The sequence below is a fragment of the Neospora caninum genome, chromosome XI, assembly GCF_000208865.1.
Source record: "Neospora caninum Liverpool complete genome, chromosome XI".
NCBI lineage: Eukaryota > Apicomplexa > Conoidasida > Eucoccidiorida > Sarcocystidae > Neospora > Neospora caninum.
The window spans coordinates 5,878,139-5,895,611 of record NC_018397.1 but is presented as its reverse complement, the minus strand read 5'-3'; the positions used below and the strand labels follow the sequence as shown (position 1 = coordinate 5,895,611).

The 17,473-nt window shown below is 49.5% G+C and overlaps 3 protein-coding genes across 3 annotated transcripts; 1 reads left to right on the top strand and 2 right to left on the bottom strand.

Annotated features, from left to right (window-relative positions):
• Positions 1 to 642: 642 nt before the first annotated feature.
• NCLIV_060015 (uncharacterized protein) lies at positions 643 to 5,006 on the bottom strand (the record flags this gene model as incomplete). The annotated part of the gene is made up of 7 exons (XM_003885556.1): positions 643 to 733; positions 1,218 to 1,357; positions 1,656 to 1,778; positions 2,502 to 2,693; positions 3,113 to 3,220; positions 3,418 to 3,753; positions 4,482 to 5,006. The coding sequence occupies 7 exons, from the start codon at positions 5,004 to 5,006 to the stop codon at positions 643 to 645; spliced, it is 1,515 nt and encodes a 504-aa protein (XP_003885605.1).
• Positions 5,007 to 6,279: 1,273 nt separating this feature from the next.
• NCLIV_060010 (putative oligoendopeptidase F) lies at positions 6,280 to 10,847 on the bottom strand (the record flags this gene model as incomplete). Its single annotated transcript, XM_003885555.1, has 8 exons — positions 6,280 to 6,347; positions 6,590 to 6,888; positions 7,047 to 7,123; positions 7,679 to 7,899; positions 8,588 to 8,891; positions 9,297 to 9,446; positions 9,873 to 9,969; positions 10,543 to 10,847. The coding sequence occupies 8 exons, from the start codon at positions 10,845 to 10,847 to the stop codon at positions 6,280 to 6,282; spliced, it is 1,521 nt and encodes a 506-aa protein (XP_003885604.1).
• A 3,663-nt stretch (positions 10,848 to 14,510) lies between these two features.
• Positions 14,511 to 15,782, top strand: NCLIV_060000 (conserved hypothetical protein; the record flags this gene model as incomplete). The annotated part of the gene is made up of 1 exon (XM_003885554.1): positions 14,511 to 15,782. One exon carries the CDS (start codon positions 14,511 to 14,513, stop codon positions 15,780 to 15,782), a length of 1,272 nt encoding a protein of 423 aa, XP_003885603.1.
• Positions 15,783 to 17,473: the final 1,691 nt, after the last annotated feature.

The following is a 17,473-nucleotide window of genomic DNA, read 5'->3' as shown; positions in this document are numbered from 1 at the left end:
TGCAATTCCCTAGCCACTACGCCCAGGCATCGGCAGTCAGTCGCCTTTGTTTCGCTTTTTCAAAGACGACAGAGCTTTGGCACGTTCAGTCACAACCCAGTTTCTGGATTCAATGATCCTACATCAGAATTTCGTTCGCGCGTGCACGCGACCTACCTATGAGGTGTTGGGTTTTAAGCCGACACATTTTAAACCTCGCCCACTGCTGCAGTGCCCTTCCCGGATTCAGGTCACGTACCTCGGACCCCGGTGTTGTTGTGGAGCCTGTCGCTCGGTCAGTTATCGCGTTGGGCAAGGAGCTCATCCTGAGTCGCTCCACTGCCTTTTCAAAAACTTTCTGACCTAGAGTCCAGTTTTGGACACACTGGGGACTCCCAGTTCTCAGCAACGCGATCTCAACAAGCGCACCGCTTACGGCACTAAGACAACGGCACCCGTTGCCGAAGTGGACGTTTGCCGGTTCACACTCTTCAAAGCTGGCTCAGTGGCGTTCCCCGGCGACGATGGCGCCCGTAGGTCGGTCCGCAAGGCCACGTATCTTTACCGAGTGACCGTACCCGGCTGCTACACTTTCCCACCTCGGCTCTAGAGGTGGAAGGAAGTGTATACCGGCGCGGTTAAGTAGTGCGCGTACGGTCGTAATCACCCATTGATCTCGACGACGGTAGGCGGAGCCTGCTGCTGTTTTGTCTGGTTCCGCCTAGACACTGTTATGGCTTTCTTAAGTTCCGATCTGCATGCACAAACAATGCATCGATGGAGCAAGAAAATTCCTGTATTTTTGCGTCGTGGCCCTTTACCGGGAGAGTTGCGCTGCGCACCCTTCAACATAGTTTCAGTTTTCGGAGGCCAAAACTTCCTTAATTCCGACTCGACAGTAATCTGCACTAAACCCTTTGCGTCACCGTCACTGATCACTCATATCTCTCTTGCATCCTATGGAGCCCTTCACTTTTTTCCCCTGTATGCAGTTACATAAAATCCTACAAAAACAATATGCGCACTGCAAGCTACACCATAAGCCCACGCTCAGTGGGTATTGAAGGTATACAGTTTCTTATGCACGATTCACGGACTTTGCTGTATTTCACTTCGCCCCCCCCGTCGTGTGTTTAAGGGCGCGCTAATGGGTGCCTCACCAACTACCTTCGCATTCAGCTCCTCGACACGTACACAGTCCTTTCCCTCCTGTGTTCTGAGTACGTCTAGAAACTCACATGAGCTCATCATCCCTAGTCTTCTGTCGTGTACATGCCTCATACAGGTGCTTCGTGTACTCCTCAGTCTGATTCTTCGCCTTGTACACACGGGCTTTCACCGCGTACCCTTTGCTCCACAGAGGGTCTAGTTCTGTAGCCTGAAGGAATACGCAGGGCGCGCCCTTAACACACTTGGCGCCTCCGCAATAGAAGTGGGGCTTGTTCGACAAGTGAAACGCTTGCTCGATAGAAGCCGGTACTATACACGGTCTACCTGTAGCCGCGGACGATTGTTTTTCGTACCCATTTGCGAGTTGCGACGTCAGTGGCGCAGAACGTTCGTGCCCCCAGTTCTGGTAACAGTGGCTATCGCTACGAACTACTATCGGGTTGCTGTAGCAAAGCAGGAGGACTCTCCAGCAGAAAGATGTCACCGCAGGACTGCGGCGTGCTTACTTTATGAGCGTCAGTTTCCGCTGACTCAAGATCCCCCAAGCTTATATACATCATGCTCCGCGACGCGTATAGCATCGCCCGTGCTTCCTTCGTCGTCTTGTCAACCGGCATCTGCTCAAGAGCCTAAACGTAAGGAGTCACGTTTCAGCAGTTTTAAGCGCAGCAGCTTCACGGAATGTGGCTGGGCAGACAGTGTGATCTATGTTTCGGTCGTACGTAACAACTGGACGCTACTGTTACTGTCGCGGGGCCAGCCATCCGTCATACTTTGAATGCCTACGGGTCAACGGATGAGGCGTTCGTGAAGGAATGGTCGTTTGGGCGGTTGTACTACTGATGAGGAGTACATTGGTAAGTCTAAATTCATTACGGGCCTTTACCCTACTCGGCAATGGTGCCATGATTGTTTACAGATGAGCTTGGACCAAAAGAACCATATACCCTCAAAAGAACTCTGTCTGCGGAGCCTTGCTATTTCTACAAGCATGGAAATCGCGCGAACTCAGCAATCAGATTGTGCATCACAGATACTCAGAATGACACGCCTCGGGGCAATCCGGAGATAGAGTTTGGGAGGCTACACCGAAACCAGGTAAGATTAGAATATATTCTTCCGGATGTCCGAAAAACCAGTATCTGCTGAGAATTGGCAAGAGACGCTCCTGTCTGCCAAACAAAAAAAAAAGAAATACTATTCTTAATCAGCTGGCAAACGGACTTCGACGGTCGTTCGTATACATTTGAACCCCCGAGTTAACGGTGCACCGTAGTGTATATCGGTGCTGAAGTCAGCGGCCCACTCTAGGCGGTTGCACGGTTTCACAATTTTAAAGTGCCTTTCCGTACCTGCGTATACTTGTCGATGGCCAGAGCGTAATCCCCTGATTCGTTGAAGGCATCCCCATCTGCCTTCGCCTTCATCGCGTCATCCACTTGCTGCTGGTGAGCCTCAGTATCTACAATCTCGTCATCCGCTTCCCTATGTTCTTCTGTTGCGAAAGCCTCCATCTCATAACGCTTCCGGCGAGCCTCGTGCAGCTGAAAACAGTCATAGTGATCCACACAAAACTTCATACCCCGCGCAGTTTTTCTACTGTCTTGGATCCCTTCACTATCTGACGTAAGTGCAGCCCCATCCAGACGTGTGCTGAGAGACCCCTACTCCAGCAGCACCATTTGCCATTGTTCTCTTGTTCTGCGACCTGCTTGATGTGACAACCAGTAAGCGAGATTCTAGGCGTCGCACGGAGCATCTACGCTCGTAGAGAAGTAAACGCATTTCTCCCGAAGTGTCTATTTTTCTGTACTACCTCTCGGTAGATCTCCGACCATATACGGCCCTCCTGAGCTATGCTTTTGTTTAACTGAGAACCGCTTTCGCCTTCACGCCTCACATGTCGACACGTTTTTGCCGTAGGCCTTCTCTATCCACATACAGTTGACGTTCGTAGTCTTACCGCAGTGAAAATTTGGTCTTTGCCGATTAAAAGGGCCGTTTTGTCTTTTAGAATATCTGCAATCGCCCAGTTCTGGTGCTGCATGGCTAGATCGAATGCTGTTAATCCCTGCAACACAAATGAGAAGCACGCGACTGCGTATGTACCAGCATCCTACCTCAAGTGTAGAGCGTTTCAAGTCGCCATGCTTCTACTATAGAATGTTCCTTTAGTAGTTACGGTTTTACGGCTTAGCTAATGCAATGAAGTGGACGTGTCATCCTCGATCGAAAGACAGTATGCAATGAAAAGCAGACAGCGCTCACCTGCGTCACCACGTCAGGGTCCGCCCCCGCCTTGAGCAAGGCCACCACCGCCCTGTAGGCTCCATTCTCTGCGGCACACTGGAGCGCTGTCCAATTGTGTTCGTCTTGCAGATTCGGATCTGCGTTGTTATTTAGTAACAACTCTGCGATGCTATCCTGACGCGCGTTACACGCGAACAACAGAGGCGGTGGGAATACCGATAGATGCGACCCCTGCACGTTGAATGGGTAATCAGGATCGGCCCCCTTTTGTAACAGCACCTCTGTCACCCCGTAGTGGTTACTCATTACTGCGTACTGCAACGGGCTGCCAGATGCCTCCGCAAAGCAGTTGACCTGAAAAACAACGTTCGCAGGTCACGTCGCCGCACATACGTATCTAGGCACCTCCCTTTTCGAAGGGAAAAAGATCTTTTAATGGAGTATTTAAACTAGTTCGACTACATTTGATTTGCTGCTTCTTTTACTTTGCAATTGAGATGCTAGCGAGCATTCCACATCACTTCGAAGAGAACGGAAATAGTACGCAAAGCACCATACACGCAGCTCCAGTGAGCATAGTTTACGAAATTTTTATTTTCATCAGTGCAGCAGCTCCTACGGACACTTTCACAAGATGGTTAAGCCACGATAGTTCCACATTTAAGATACTCTGACGCCCCTAGTAAATCCATCGTAAATCAATTGCAGCGGTACGCGATGTCATCATCGAAGCTGCACCCAAAGTCGGATAATATGTCAACGGCAATGGTACTTCATGCACAAATGCATGCATCGTCTACCAAATGTGCTGCTCAGAATAAAGAGATTCTGTGCAACTGTTTTTGATTGCTATCACGCATTTCATGTTACGATGCACGAGTGAACCCTGCCTGTGCTACCAAGTGCTCAAACGACACCACCTGGATAACAGAGGTTCGATTGATACTGTTTGCGCCATTATACGTGCAACAAACGGTGGGTCGGCTACCGCAAAGTTGCTATTTGGCAGCCAGTATTCCACTGCGGAGGAGCCAGAAGTCCAACCCTCAAAGTCCTCTCCCCTCCGTTCCCGTGCTCACCTCTGCACCCGCATCCACCAACGCTCTCACGCACGCCTCATCGCCGCTCTCAGCTGCTAAATGGAGAGCGGTGACCCCGGTTTGGCTTCTCTTGTTCACATCCGCGCCGAAGTTCAGCAACAAATTGACCATGACGACATCTCCTGCCCGACACGCCATCATCAGAGCAGTTTCACCGGTACTGTCCTTGTAATCGACTATGGTGGGACACGCCTTCAAAATCCATTCTGCGTTAACGGGACGCTTCCCCAAGCAAGCGTAATGCAGCGCTGTCCTCCCCAGACCATCCTTGAAGGCAGGTAGAAGCGATCCGATTTCGGCCGGATTACCTGCCTCCGCTTGTAATAGCTCGCCTCCTCTTGTGTCTGACACGGCTCTGTGGAGTCCTGCGCTGACCTCCCGCGGTCCCTTACAGAATGCAGCCTGCAAGAGAGTTACGATAGCCTCTCTTCCAGATTCTCTGTCAACCGGGATTTCTGATAGCGTCTCAGAGCGACGACACGGTTTTTCCTGATCGTCTGGACTCATGGTGGGTGTCGCCGTATCGCCACTTTCACGAAGTATGGCAAGCGTGCCACCGTTCTGTCAACGATAGCTGCGTGCTTCACTCACTCGCAGTGGGCCAATGGTAACCTCTTGCACAAGGTACCAATTTTCACCTTTTGTTGTGACTGCCACCACGTAATCTCTCTCCCACACCATAACCAGCCAATATAAGGGGCACCCCTACACACAGCCTGAACACTTTCGTTTCAACCAGTGTTGCTAGGGATCCCCCTGTGTGCACACGTTTGGTCCGTCCAGTGACGGAATCTTTCATGCTACACAGCCTGCTGCTCACACTTTACTTCCAGGTCGACTGAAAAATGGTAGGCATCTCTAACGGGGCAAATATAAAGTAGGCGAAAAGTATACCATTTCCGATATAATGCCTCACCCATCGAACTCTCTGAGTCTTAGAGAAAACCACAACTATCCACACTGGTCTCTATGTTAAACCTCCACCTTGCCTGCCTTCGCTCATAGAGCTGGTTGCAGCTTTATATCGAAGGGCCGCAGACGATTGCGACGGCGGGCCAGACGCAACGGCTGCTTTCGAGCCACCTCCCAATATGGCAGAGCGCAAGCGGACCCGGTTCGAGACTGTGACACAGAACAGGACTAACACCGGCGGATTCGTTCATGCATTGAGAGCCGTGCTTCAGCCAAAAAAAAACTCAGCTTCCGTTTTGCTGCGTTACAAACACGACGACAGGTGCTGAAGTACAGTGTCAGCCTTCGTGTCCCTGTTCGTGCACCCTTCAACACGACCTTGCAAGAATTTTCTATCGTTGCCAATGAATGGCAAACATGTTATCAGGGAGGCTATGTTGGTAGTGAAGGACCAGGCGGTTCCCCTGTTGGCCAGCATCATTGCCAGTCAGCCGCCGGAAACGAGGTGGAGACTACCGGCCTCAGCCGAGAGGGACTTCCTCCACACGTTCCCAGCTTTCATATTTGTTTTCAGTGAGGGTTCTGAGTGCCTCAGGAGGCGGAAGGTTTGGTTAGTGACAACCATAACAGTACACGCTATGAGACTCAGAAGACGTCAAGATCGTGAATCTGTGCCAGCTGCACAGCGAGCAATACCACACACGGCGCTACAGAGGCTCTCCATCCAAATTACAGCCAGCATGGGGGCAAGCTAGTGATTTACACGAAGCCCTTAGCTAATCACATCTTAAGTAGTAACGACTCTTGCCTATAGACGCGTGCGACCTGCGTTTGTGTTGGCTTCAAGAGGTAGCATTCCGGAAGGAATTCAGTAACCAGTAGCCTCTATGTAGCCTAGTTCAGCCGCTATTCGTTCTGCGCGCTCGACTGCAGTGCCTGAAGAAAACGAGAAGCAAGAGAAGGCCGGCCTCGAACACTCCCGAACGGTTCTTGCGACAGCCCGAACTGCTCGTTACTGTTACTTGCTTGTCCGTGGTCAAGATGCTTTTGAAGACACACAGATGGACCTTCATACCGGCGTCACCTTGAAATGAGTGCATGAGGCACAAGCTCCATTCATCGGCTTGCGATAAAACCTTGAACACAACAATACTTCCTGCATTGGAAAGCATCCTCACCTAGTCTCATTCCGATAGCCTCTCTCCAGAACGACGGTGTTTTAGGGTCGAGTCCAAAAGGGCGGAGGGCTGTCTCAAGGTCGGCCGTGTCGCCCGCCTGGAGGAAGCTAATAAACTTTTCCTCGAAATCACTTCCATTATTCTTTGACCTCGCTGCGAGAAGCGAACCTACCAGCAGGTCCGCAAGAGCGTAAGAGTAGACATAAAAAGGGGCCTTTGTGAAGTGGTGAACAGTGCTCCAGTCTTTTTCAATGCCTGCATAGTCATCGAACACGTCCCCCTCGTCGCCGAAAAATTCCCTGCACACACACCGTAGTTGTCATTTACTCTGTCCAGCCTATCGGGTAACAGTTGGCAGATGATCTCAAGCTGTCGCAAGTGAATGGCTGATAATGACGAAAAACTATCGCCATCCCTCAGGAGGCCAACGCAGCGCATTTGCGAGTAACAGGCGTACCTGGTGCTCTGAAGCCACATTTGGTCGAAGTCTTCGTCCCCCACGATCCCTGAGAGCCGCGCCTCGTGCACAAGTTCCTGCCAACGGACAACAAAATGACAGCGTATCTATCCCGGCACGGCGTGGAGTACAACTAGCGTTTTGACTGACAGGTAACGGTCATACATCATTTCTACGTCTTAGTTCTTCCTAGCAGCTTTGGGAAATAGTAAATATAAAGCCATTTGGAGGAGTTCCGTAGTTGTTGTCAGGCAAAGCGTGACCCAGTCCTGACTAGCATCGCATCCCTAAAGCAATATCATCCATACACATGAGCTACCTACTGTCGTTGGTGTGGACCAGAAGACAAGCTCCTTTCAACTGTACTTTCTCATTCTCGAATAGATTTAGTCAACCGTGCGTGCAGCCGAACGCCTAAATGTAGCCGATGGGCGAGAATCGAGACTGACTTAACGCCGTTACACGCGTTACGGATCTCGGATCGTCGGCACGCCAGGTGCTTTCTTTAGATCAGAAGGGTATCTCTTCCCCATGCTGATTCGGTTCTTCGACACAACTAGAAAGCTTGCCCACCCCGTGGTGTTTTGTAATGGGACAAAGATGCACGATATACCCCTACTCAGCTTACTGACCTCGAACCGATCGAAAGAGACTTGACGAGTGATGGTGCCAACCAAGCTGTCCACGTGTTCAATGAGCATTTCTAGAACTTTCTGAGGAGAGTCCGTTTGGTCCAGTAGATGGTAAAACACGATTGTTTCACCCATCAAGCTTGCAGTTTCTGCCAGTGGAAGAGGAGGATGGTATTGTAGGTTGCCCTGCTCGTACGCAAGCAGGAAGTGAATTGCATGTCCTGCCGCAGCAAAAACGAGGGCATTTGACACCGGATGGCACTGTTCAGTATGTGTGCTCGTGAGATGCGAGCTCCATGGCAAGCCTCATGGTAGCCATGCTAAGAATGTATATATGGTTTCTCTGTCAGGGCCAGCACAAATGTACTTGGACAAAGAACACACAAGTCAAGATGTCTACAATGCCGGTTGCAACAGAAAGCTACAAACTGACTGAGAGGTGCTGGGAAAACAAGCGGCCCAGGATGGATCACCGGAGCACAAAGCCAAGCTCGGAACGAACTGCTCGTAATGAATTTCGTCATAGAAGGCACAGATAACCGGGCGGGGTGGAGACATATGAAGGAGAGAGGGATCTCGTTTAGGAGAACGGGACAACAAAAAAAGTTCAAGGAATTGAAGAGAGGATATAGTACCTCCTCACCAGCTGCAGATCAGAAATGGCTATAGGAGTACGGGACCAGAAACATGAAACAAAAGGAATCACACCTTCTGGAGCTTTTCACAAATTCTGCTGCATGATGAGTAGGCGATGCCCTGCACCTCTTCGGCAGCTTTCTTCTACTTGCTATTGCCTGGATTCTACTCGATACAGACTGCTATTGGCAGGGCGGCCGCCGGAGCACACTGTGGATCTCCAGGCAGATGTGATGAAAGAACTTGTAGGACCCAACAAATCTGCTGCCTGACCTGCCTCGTGAGCCAAAGTTTGGACGTTCGCCTTCACTCCAGTGTGTGTCATAAGAATGAATGGACCAGTAGCCGGCGTGCCACCGCTACAGAAAGCACCCGTTTGCTTTCCTTCTGCCGGAGCAGCATCAATGCGCCCTTCCTTCAACAAATTCTCGAAAAGCCGCACGAACACCGGAGAGAAGCTCGCATAGCCTTTTTTGACTTTCTCGACTGCTTGGCACCAAGGGATACGCGCGTTCGCATCCATCGACGAATCCCTGCTTAAGGTCAAGGGAGCCAGGCGGTCCACGAAGGAAAATGCCTGGATATCAACGTACACAAACGGGCTGCGCACAGAGAACATCCGCGAACAGTCTGGAGAGAGCTGCTGCCAGTCCATGAAGGTCGCTACTCTGGTTTGAAGCGGCAGATTTGACTGAGGTAATCTTAATCATTTTAATATAAAAAACTAGTTGACCATCATATGACTCATGAAGATGAAATCTAACGTTCCTGTAGTAAGCGGTACGGATTGCTACCTGGTGGTCTGCGGCACATTCCGACTAACAGTCTAGATCTCTAGAAAATCTAGAAAAGGAAAAGGAAAGACGGCATTATCATGCCGGCATTGACTCTCAGTTGCCACAAGTACAAATATCCAGTACATGGCGGAACAATCTGGATGAATCTTCCTACAACGAGAAGCGTCCTGTGCTGCATGGCTCACCTTGATTTTGCCTGTTGCGGTGAGAAGCTGCTTCTTCAGGAGCAAGGCCCTCCTCGTAAGTTCGACACCTTCCTTCTTCACTGCAGCTATCAGCGCGTCGACAATTTCATCGGATATTCTGTTCAATACGTTTCGCCGGGACCGGGGGGACTGTTGGACACACCCGAGCTCCACATGCTCAAAAATTCATTTCAAGCGCATCACCGGTGCATGACACTTGCTGTGGTCGAGGAAGGCCCACGAAAAAAGAAAGTAATGCAGTGTGGACTCCCGGGACGGAACAAACAAACGCACCTGGATGCCAAACCTGTATTAAGTTGTATACAAATATGTATACCTTGTGGGCAAGCATATGCATACACATGCATATAAGCAATTTGCGCACGTAGGAATATACGTCACTATAGGAATCAATACTAAAATACAAATACAGCGGCGTGGGAACAGGGGTATATGTATATATGTGTGTGTCTTTGTGAGCCGTTGTATGAACATACATATACACATGCATGGATAGATACATATTTCCTCGCGTTGCGTTTTTATTTCTTTGTATTCATTTGGGGCACGTCCTACAGGATAGCCTCTCTCTCGAGTTTCAATGCTCCAACTGCCGACGACCATATTGAGAGCAAGAGAAGCGAATTTGTCAATGCGATTCTCGACGATTCCACTGCATTCATGCGAAGACAAACGAAAAGCGTCCCAGTGAGATGATTACAGATTACGGCTCACTTTCGCAGGTACTTTGTCTGTGGATCACTATCGTCGCATTGGAACAACCGTTTCTTCTTCCCTCTAAACCTGTCTTTTGGCACATGGTAGAAGACGCCAACAGTGACTGGAACCACGTTAAAGAAGGCTAGGCCATGAATTATCGCTTGATCTGTCAGAGACGGACGGACTCCGCAGCAGGCTCTCCCACAAAAATGGAGAATCTGTTTTGGTGTGGCATGTTAATTACGGATATCATAAATCTCAGCGAGCTTTATACAGTATGAGAGCAAATAGGCTGAACATGATAGTCAAGAACAAGCATGAGTCCTGATTGGCTGTACATTTCAGGTTAGACGAAGCTTATTCCCATGCATAGTAGCATCGAAAAAAAGTCGGGCACGATAGAGAACGTCTCGATTTCAGCGAGTTCATTCTGCATCCAGCATGATAACTCGGAAAGATTGTGGCGTGAAAACAAACTTATCACTACTGGTCTGTGCCATCAGAATTTTTTTCATTGTGAACTCACTCCTTGATTGCTTGTTGCCCGTGGTGTCGTATCTCTTGGTTTTCACTTCGCATGAGCTCTCGTATTTGTGTGTAGGAGAAAACGTCCGGCTGTCCTGCTAGTCGGAAGGTCGAAGAACTCAGCTGCTTCCGATAAGCTTTGACCGCGATGTCTGGTGATGTCCACGGTGCACGGATGTCCAATGCTTTTTCAATGGTTTCGTCCAGTAGAAACTGGCCCTGTGTTCGAATCCTATCGACGAAGGAATAGTACTGCCGGACGCGCTCATCGGTTGAAAGAAGTTGCTCCAACGTCTCCGGCCGCATATGCGCAATTTCATGCACGAGAAATGCCAAGTGATCTGCCCGTATTCTGCCACCGTAAACAAGCGAAAACAGCGATTAGGGAGCGCCCTTGACCCTAGTTGGCACCGTACCCGTGTTAAGTCAAATACACGGGCATATGCAATATAGCCGCGCCTCTCCACAAAATATTTCTAAATATCTGTATGTACCTGTGTACTCTTGCAAATAAATACATACATACATACATTCATACATATGAGCTGCTACACGTAACTGTGAACACATACATTGGAGTAAGATGCACACACCCACACACCGTACCGGTGTACGCGCATGCGTCTTGCGGTCGATTCTATTGCGATATAGAATCCACTGAGTCGCCAGACCAGGTTTACGAGAACATATATGCATTTATATGTATGTATACGTGATCTGCGTCAGACACTAGCAGGACGCCCATGCAGGCTCTACGGATGACACACGGATGCTACTATTCCTGGTGTAATTCACCTGCTCGCCCTGGTATCCACGTTGCTTCTTTTTCGTCTGAGTGTGTCGTCACCCAAATTTTGGCTGGTTTTCAAGCTCCAGTACACGACAAGCGCGTCGAGGTCTTCATCAATCTTTTCATATTCTTCCAGTGCTTCTCCCAGGGATATATCCAAGGTTCCCCGGTGCTTTTGAGCGAATGTTGCCGCTCTGTCCTCAAGTCTGTCCAGAATTGCTTGCTCAACGTTATTTGTCGGGATTTGTCGCAGTAGAGGAAAGTGTTCCTCGAGATTCCATCGTGGTGCGTTACCGGAACAGGTGGCGCCTGCATAGAAGGTGTTTCATCGTCAAAGCTGAAATGCATATGCTTTCTTGTATAGGCTTCAAGAAAATCCGCATGCATTTTTCTTGCTTACTGGTAAGAGAAGAAGACGAGATTTCTGTTTCAGCCTGAAGAGTAACCGTAAGCAACTAGAAAGATCACTTGAGAGAAAAGTGTGACAGGAGGCCCTGTATATCACGTCAATCTTCAGCTTACATCAGCCAGAGATACACGTCTCGGCTTCTTTGTAGTAATACCATAGCCGACATCAGATGTGTCAGTGTCATCAGTCTCTTTTCGGACACAGAATTCTAAGTCACGGGCCCACGGCATCTTTTGCCAAGGTTTTTAGAGCGTACCTGAAAACCTTTGTCAGCCGCCCCGGAAACAACAAGGACTCCACAATATAGCAAAGGCACGAGCTGTACAAAGTTGTTCTTCATGGTGGCCAGCTACGTTTTATGGCGGAGCTAATGTCGAGTCCCTTTGAAGACGCGGGCTTCGAGGGCTAATTTAGATGATGCTACAGGTGGAACTTTACCAGGGGAAACAGAACGGTTGCCGGGAGGCAGAGGTCACCTGAAAACTAGATGGCCTCCTCGCTCTACAACCAGACCATTTCAGATGCCTATGGAACTTGTTTTCTTTTGTACAACCGGGAAAGTTGCAGCGCTTGCGCACGAGCACGTGCCTAGTTTAATACAGTGAGTCTGAACGCTTCTTAAGCGGACCTGATGTGGCTAGCCTACGGAATTGCTAACACCCAAGTGTCTCGGACAGAAGATGCCGAGAAGCACCAGACGAAGAAACGACCGAAGGACTGAAGAATAAACCGGAACGGAAGAGGTCAGGGGATTATAAGACTTAACACAAGAGTACTTCAACTGGGAGTGAGAATGCCGTTGCACAATTGGATCAAAAGTCACTGAGGATACAAGAATTCTCTATTGGTTAGTCCGGTGTCAGTGTCCGCACGTTTGAAGGGAATGCGCAAGCGGGGAATATCAGATCCAAGGAAGGTCATTTCGATGATAAAATTTGCAACTTTTTCTGCTTTCAAAAGTCGACGACCGCAGATCGTCAACGGACTTGCCAGGATTTCTGAAAGTGTCAGATACACGAGAGTATATTGTGATAAGTAGCGTCGGCTATGCTCATGTATCTTTCCTGTGGAGCCGTGTGTCAGACCCACAAGCTCCGGATGATATAACAACTAGTGAAAAAAAAGCGTAAGCTTTCACAGATCCAAGCATGCGCCAGGATACATTGAAGTTACCCAGTCTTTTAACACAGCTTTGCTTCAAAACGTGAACGAGTTGAAATTGTATCTGAGGACGGGTTCCTCCCATCACTGAAGCTGAAAGAATCAGGCACAAGGCAACCCGCTGTGAGAAAGTTTCTTCGACGGTAGGTCCCATCTTGCACAAAACGCAGAGACCGAAAAGATACGAACCTGTGTACTCACACAAGTGCATATGCAGTCGTAACCTACGCATGCCTGCTCCCCAATCCAGCGTAGTGCAGCACAGAGTCTATCATCCCGCCATTCAGAAGTGACAACGAATTTCTTCATATGCATAGACTGGCTCGACCGTCCTTATTTGCTGTGCGACGTTCCATTGAACTCACAACCGGGTCAGCCGGGGTTTAGTCTCGGCAGATACGTCCTTACAGTCGTTGGGCAGTCAGACGGGGGAACCAACACTCATTCGTAAGAGAAAAATAGGGAGGTATCTGTTGCGGCGAAAAAATGAAAACAGTAAGCCATGCTACCATATATGGGCAAATGGCATATTTTATACTGTCAGATGTCGGTGCCAGCACCAGCACATTTGCTGTATCATCTCTTCATGTGAAGAGGACACAAACCCCCATCATCAGGGCGATACACCTGGGTTAGTCTTTCTTCCAGAATAAGTGTCCACAACTTGGCAACTGAAAGTTTTAGACGCCCCGGCGGCCTACAGACGCCTCACCAGCTCCTTCATCAGACACATCATATGCGTCGATATACACGGTTGCTGGAGCACCGGATTCACTCGATACGGTTGTTGCTATTATGCGATGCCGTCGTGATTTTCTATTCAAGAAGCGTGGAGAAAATATAAAAGAATTCAGAGGATTTCGGTAATTCTCTGTGCCACGCTCCCTCTGTTCGAAGTAGACCAAGTAGGGTGCCCAACTAGAGTGTGTTAGTGGTAAACTTTTAGCAGGTGTGTAGAGCTTCCGACTGCCCTGGCAACTCGCTGAGGCTTCAGTTCACTTTCTCAGCTACTTTGTCGACTGTCTTGTAGATCAGCAGGTGACTGCCAGCCTGGAGGTACAGCTCCTGCCGTACCCTCCATGTGGTCGTATTTGACACAGCGCCCAAAGCCTTGTGCCATTTTTCCAACTAGTGGTGCTTGCGTGGACAGTCGGATGGCTGACATGGAATCCAAGACCATTCAAATCGCTTCCTTATAGATATATTCGGTGAGGTGCAATATATGTTGTGACTTGTGTTTGAAGTTCCAATTAAGAATCCAACTGGTGGCCTTGGCAATACGCACTCTTCCTTCGGCAAACTGCGATGCGAAAAGGAAGAGGATCGCCATTTCACAGCCACCTCGACATCGATGCTCGCTGCATCGGCGGCACTGCCGGGAGGGTGCAAAGAGTTTTGGTTCGTCCATTTGTGTCCCAATCGTTTATATCGCTTCTTCATTGCATTGTTCGTCTTGTATATATCTTTTCATCGCGTTTTTTTTGTCACTGTCACGAGTCGTTCGCACGGCTGTGTTACCCGATCGGGGCTTCGAGTCCCATGCCAGGGTGTTTACCGTGGCGATTGGCTAATGCGTATGTAGATCCGTCGAGTGTGTTGAAAAATCACGATGTTTCTAGAAACCAGAAGGGGTCGCGGACTACTCAGAGATCCGCACGGGAGTGAACGGAGTAGGAGAGCGTTCAGTGATGTTTCTGTCAGATGTCGAGCCCAGCCAGAGGACAAGCGCAGCGAGACCCGTTCGATGTGCCCGGAAAGCTCTACGGAACTTCGGATTGACTACTCTTTTCCGAAGAGCCCGCCATATGACTGTGAGGCCAGCACGCCCACCGCTGCCGCAAACCTGCGGAAGTGGGCCGTTGCTCGTGGCTGCCCTCACGGCCGAGGTCGGCGCAGGAGATCCGAGGAAAGCACCCGGGCATGTAACAAAGAATCGTCGTCCAGTCACAGAGTATTTTGTGAGAGTTCAGCTATGCCTCCCGTTTGTTCACGTTCAAGTCTCTTTCTGTGCGACATGTACAATCCCTCTGCTTCGTTCTCTCCAGCGACAAGGTCACAGCACAGCCGTTTGGAATACTTCGAGGTTTTTGGCACTCCTTCTGGGTCACAAACGAGCGGCGATACACCTAGCCGCCACCTTGTCCCAATCCATGATACCAATCTTGCTGGAGTGGAGTTCATGCACGATCGGTCGACAGAACAAATACACGGGAAGCTCTTGGATGCCGCAGATGTTGGGAACCGTTGTAAAACACCACAGGCATGCGTTCAAATTGCCCTGGGGCCGTGTCAAGCAGCATTCTCAGTTGATGCTGACTATGGAGGCGTAGATCCAAGCAGGAATCTCCAGTCGGAGGCAACAGCGGTCACACCAAACTCCCTAAACTCTGTAACCTCTGTTGTGGAGGTGTCAGACGAAGAAAGCTGCATCATGGACGACAGTTTCTTCTTGGCCACATTTGGCTGGGACCCCGACCAGTTCGCAAGCGAGGACTCCCACACGTCCACAGGAGATGTGTCAGCCGATGGTCTCCTTTTTTGTGGTGAAAACCACGTTTTGCATGTGCCGATGGAGGCTCGAACTGCAAAAACTTTGGAGTCAGCGATGGAATATGTACAGCAAAAGCGCTCCCCCAAGTCAAACCGAAGCTTGGCTCATCCGGCTTCGCTCCTCAACTCCCCAGAGCTCGATTTGTCATCGTCCCCGGTGGTAGACACAGCCGCGAAGAAGTGTTTCTGTCGGGCTTTCAACATGTCCCAGGAGTTCCATGATTTTTGTCATGAAGACATATCACCACAAGGGGAATGTGGTGGCACGCACTACGCTGCCTTGCTTTGGGAAAGAGCTAGTGTCATGGAGGAACTGACGGGGACCTCTTGAGCTTTCTCGCTCTAAACTGCTCTCGCGCTTGAGCAGCGAAGCAGCACAATGCAGAGAAAGTGGGTCTTCTCTGCTGCCGATAATCCACACACAGCCAGCAGTCAGTTCCACTTCTCACAGACCACTTGCGCGAACGTTTTCACGGCTGAACACAAACCGAAGGAAGCCTCCGCTTGCCTTTTCAGCAACCAGGGAACAGCGCCTGTAGAAAAACCGTGAACAGTGAAGCCATCGCCCAGGGTTTATCGCGTTGACCGTGTGTCTCGTTCAACCTTGCCTATCACATTTCATTCCACAGTACGTGGCAATCAACATTCATGACTTTAGAGGTTTTGTTGCTTGTATTTGTCCAAATTTCCAAACGAGGCAAAAACCGATTTGTCGTTTTTAATCTGATGTACTTTAAATATTCGCGGTGGCTTGTTGCTCTTCCCCTGTTCTCCCTCATCCAAATAGGAAGACAGTCGGCGGGTTGAAGGGGTCGTCTGTTTTGTCAGCACCCACGCCACCGGGTGCCAATTCCAATGGCTTCATGTTTCTTCTCTTTCTTTGCCTGTGTACCTGTTATGGGCACGCCGAAGAGCGCTGCCAATAAATAGCTTGATCAAATTCATCCGCCAATGCCGGTCACTGTTACTTGTGAGATGGGAATTCCTATTCTAGACAGACACAGCGTCACATCGAACAAAAACTTAATGTCATGCATGCATATACACTTAATGTGGTTCATTTCACGGTCGTCCAGTCTGACCTCGAATTCGGTGTATCTCCTTAACCAATCCCTCAGTTCTTGTCTTTGCAAACATTCTTTTGTGACCCTGATGCCTTAAAAGCGAGACTGTGAGGAGGGTACGGAAACAGCATCCACTGGACTGCAAGCCCACAGCTCCAGTCGAAATTCCCTGTTGCGGCCACAGTTTGCACCCGTCCGTGCATATGAGAGTTTCATGTCTGAAAGAACGAAATGACCGGTTAAAAGGTTGTCTGAGTGGCCAGAGTACGCTGGGGAAAACGCAACAATAGGAAGGCAAAAATTGATATGTGTGTCTTCACGGCAGCTCTAAAAAAGGTTTAAGGCACAATCGTGCCTACCATGCTATGCCAGCTTCTTTTAACAAATGCACTTTCGATAAGGTTGTAGTTGCCGGCTCTTGGGAGCCACGATTGAACTACTGATGCTTTCTGCTACATTCAGCCATCGGCGCAAGATTCGATTGAGCAGAGTGCCACTTTTAGACGGTCGTGTACTACACACTTCAGTTCGCACTTCACGGCGGTGTCATCTGGCTGTCCGCTGACATGTAAACACTATCCCCTTAGTCCGTGCCATGCTTTCAAGCTCACGAATGTGAACATTTGCCGGAGAGCACGTCATTTCACAAAGTAAGTCACATTTTCTGAGCTCGAAGCATTGCCGTGCGCTCCCGTACGATAAATCCCTGGGCATGACGGCAAAACCGCTGTGATGTCGCATGATGTCCTGATCTATTCATTAGTACCCCGTGATCAGTTCCCTCATGGCAAGGCCAGCATTCGCTGGGGATGTGAGTTCGCAATCTAGTGGGCCAATTCGTCAAAGGAACTGCCCTGCATGTGCATATGAATTGTATTATTCACTAGAACACTGGAGAAGCTATCTATGTTTTGTGTCGTGTGGTCTTTTTTCAGCGGTCCGGCTCGTACTGTTACGC